The sequence below is a fragment of the Hipposideros armiger genome, unplaced genomic scaffold (genome assembly GCF_001890085.2).
Source record: "Hipposideros armiger isolate ML-2016 unplaced genomic scaffold, ASM189008v1 scaffold_42, whole genome shotgun sequence".
NCBI classification, from domain to species: Eukaryota; Metazoa; Chordata; class Mammalia; order Chiroptera; family Hipposideridae; genus Hipposideros; species Hipposideros armiger.
This window is the reverse complement of record NW_017731392.1, coordinates 4,717,077-4,720,694: the sequence shown is the minus strand read 5'-3', so window position 1 is coordinate 4,720,694 and position 3,618 is coordinate 4,717,077. Positions and strand designations below refer to the sequence as shown.

General features: G+C 44.2%; 1 protein-coding gene across 1 annotated transcript in view; it reads left to right on the top strand.

Annotated features, from left to right (window-relative positions):
• TLL2 (tolloid like 2) overlaps positions 1 to 3,618 on the top strand; it is a 124,345-nt gene that overhangs the window by 72,461 nt on the left and 48,266 nt on the right. The window contains exons 6-7 of the mRNA XM_019639007.1: positions 497 to 675; positions 1,651 to 1,756. Of these exons, the coding sequence (XP_019494552.1) occupies positions 497 to 675; positions 1,651 to 1,756 (285 nt within the window). The remainder of the gene's footprint in view (positions 1 to 496; positions 676 to 1,650; positions 1,757 to 3,618) is intronic.

Below are 3,618 nucleotides of genomic sequence, written 5' to 3'. Positions count from 1 at the left end.
TCTGGTGTCCCAAGCCAGTTCTTAACCATCGCGCCAGTCGGCTGGCCCATGAATAAATATTATTTAAAAAGATAAGTGTCCCCAGAAGGAGAGTCATCCCTAAGGCTCCTCTGATAATGGTACCAAGACTCATGTTTTACACAAGCTCAGCTGCTTCCTTCCCCATCTCTTTGCCTTTTCATCAGTGATGGTCCAGCAGAGACTCAGTGATCAGTGAGGGAAGGGTTGAGGAGGCCACGTACTTTATTCTAGGAAGAGAGGCCAGATCTCTCTTCAGATTCTCAAGTGGACCCATGACCACCAAAAAGGTCAAGAATCATTTTTGGAGGTTATTTCTATATTGGGAGAGGAGTTGGACAAGCAGCTCTAAAATTGTGTTTATTTTACACACACACACACACACACACACACACACACACACACACACACACACGGGGAAGGGGCATGAGACTCTTGCTATTCCCTGACCTGACCAAGTATTTCTGCAATTGTCCAGCTGTTGTTCCTATGTTGGGCGAAGAGGAGGAGGCCCACAGGCCATATCCATTGGGAAAAACTGTGACAAGTTTGGCATTGTGGCTCATGAGCTAGGTCACGTGGTTGGGTTCTGGCATGAACACACCCGGCCAGACAGAGACCAGCACGTCACCATCATCAGAGAAAACATCCAGCCAGGTAAGGAGCCTGTGTGGAGTCTGGAAGATAAAGGCGAGGAAGGCGGCATCCATGGGGTTAGGCAGGAGGGAAGCAGAGGGGCTGCAGGGAACGGACCGACGCTCATTTCTAAGTATGGAGGCAGTGACCCTACTGTGCAGACGTTTGTCACCAGTACCGCCACAAACCACCTGTGGCCCTTCCTAAGAGGTCACCTGCCGTAGCTTGTAGGTTAAAACAGAAGCAAAATGACTTTCCATGTTGTAAATGACAATGAAATTCAACTCCATTTCCTAAAAGGAACAAAATCACCCAGAACACTGTTGCAGCATCAAAGCTGATAAGTAAAAAAAAAATAATAAAGAGTTCTCTTGGTGCTTTCATGAGTCACTGTTGCTGACTTAGAAACACATCTTTTCTGAAACTGAAATACAATTAGGACAGGAGTACATGTAAAAACAGTATTTCTGCCTAGAAACATTCTGCCCCAAAGCAGATAGTGTCTTTATTTTTAAAACGATACTTTCTCATGTTAAATAATTTTATATAGAAGTTATATTGAACATGAAAGTAGCCGTTCGAATAATACAGTTGATTTAAAAATGCTTTAAAGAGTCTGAATTGTGAACTATGTGGGACTGAAACGAACTCTGACTTGTTTTCTTTTGCTCCTTCAGTAGCAAGAGCAGAGATTTTTTTTTCCCCCCTCCATCAGATTGAAACGTAACCTGTCTGCAAACTTAGCTTAAGAATTTGGAGTGACATTTGGGGAGGGGTGTTGGGTGGTGGGGTTGGGAGAACATATAGGACTTATTCTAAGTTTCAGATTTCCAATCTGTTCAAAACAGCCACAAGAACCACCAGCAGCCCAGTTACTTGACTGATGGGACTCCCAGAGCTCCCGGAAGTTGCTATGGGCCCCCCTTCTCCCCCCTCTGCCTCCTTTCAGGTGCCTGCCTTGGTTTTCAAAGGCCTTAACAGAGTGTTGTGTCACAGGTCAGGAGTATAATTTCTTAAAAATGGAAGCTGGGGAAGTGAGCTCTCTGGGAGAGACGTACGACTTTGACAGCATCATGCACTACGCCCGGAACACCTTCTCAAGGTCGGAACCTATGGTTGTGCTGCATGTGACTTTACCTGGCTTGGGTCGGATTCCGGGAGGTCTGCAGAGAGTGGGTTTCTGCATGCTCCTAGCACAGTTGGTGTGTCTGTCCTTGAAAGACAGTGGCCTCTGGGCTGCAGTGGAATATAATCTACAGTTCCAGCTACTAAGATTGAATCCCATTGTGAAGCTGGTGTTCCATTATGCCCTAGTGTTACAAGCAGCAAACTGGAAAGGGGACATTACTGAGAGGTTGGCTAGGACAATAACTTAGAGGCTCTGTGGAAACTTTCCAGCAGGTAAGGGAACCTTCTAAAGCATGGTGTAGGCATGGTGGCATTTACCAGTTATCCTAGCAGAGGTCTGGTTTGTTGGAAGCTAAACTGTGTCCGAGCTGGGAGGGTGCTGAATCATGGATTCACTTCAGAGGTGAAGAAATCGAGAGTCCAGCCAGCTTAAGGGCTCATGAGTAGTTGGGGTCGGAATGAGAGCAAAGATCCAGGTCTCCTGCCTGCTGGTGACACTTGATTTTTTTGTTGGTGTCCCCAAGTATGACTGGACCCATTACTTATGGCTGGCATCAGCAGGATCTATTCTGAGGAATTAGTGCTGTGCAGGACCATGTGTTAAATATTTTGAATACTGGGCTGGCCGAGTGGCATGTTGGCTAGGAGTTGGCTTGGGACGCCAGCTCTGAGGAGCAGGGCCTCAGTTCAGATCCCACATGAGGACCAGTGATGCTGTGCTCTCTACATCTAAGATGGTGAACAACAGCTCCACCTGGAGCTGGGCTGCCATGAGTCACTGGCTATGGCATAGGCTACAGTGGGGCTGGCCAGCAGCTGGCGTGTGCTTGCATGAGCTGCTGTGAGCTGCCTTGAGCGGCCTTCCAATGGCCAGTGAGCGACTGCCTCACCCGGGAAGAGTGCAATGATAATGCCAACAAGGGCCAGTGAAATGACGTCCCCCACAATTAGACTGAAGAACAAAAGGATAGCAACTTGTCTGTTCCCCTTCCCNGCTGCCCCAAAAGCTCCGCTTTTTTACAACTCTTAGATTATAAAGAAATCAGGATTAAAATCACAAAATGTCTAGATAATGAAAGCCCTACAGTTCAAAATTAAAGCGATATGGCTGAAATTATGTCCAGAGGAAAACCCACAGCTTCAGATATCCACATCGCTAATTAAGAATGACAATAAATATTTAAAGAAGTTAGCAAAATAAATATGTACATAGTAACCACCACCACAGCCACAAAATAAACCTAATGAGAACACAAGAAAATAGACAAGGTAACACATTATAGGACTAATAAATTGAAGAATGAATTCTTTGAATAAACAAACAAAAAACTATAAACTACTTGTTGGTCTAACTAAGACAAAAAACTGACAGTGCAGAAATATACAAAATCAGAAATGAAAAAGGAGGAAATAGCCACAGATGCAATAGACTCACAAAAGAATATTTTGCAAAACTCTATGTCAAGAAATGTGGATATCTGGAATAATGTGAATGACTTCAAGACAAATATAAAGAGCTGGGACAGACCAGTTCCTTTGAAAGAAAATGAAAAATCGAGGGAAAAGCTCTCTCCCCCAAAGCTCCAAATCAGGATTTCCCAGGTGAATTTTTTCAAACCTTCAAGAAACAGATTATTCTGGTACTATTTAAGTTTTTTAGAGCATAGACAAAGAAGAATACTTTTTTCCAAATTACTTTTAAGGAACAATCATGGCAATGCTACCCCAAAATGACAAAGATGGCACCAAAAAAAGAGAAAATTATAGACTCATCTAACTTATGAATGGCAAATCCTAACTAAAATGGCAGCACAAAGAATACAGTGGGTGCCGGCC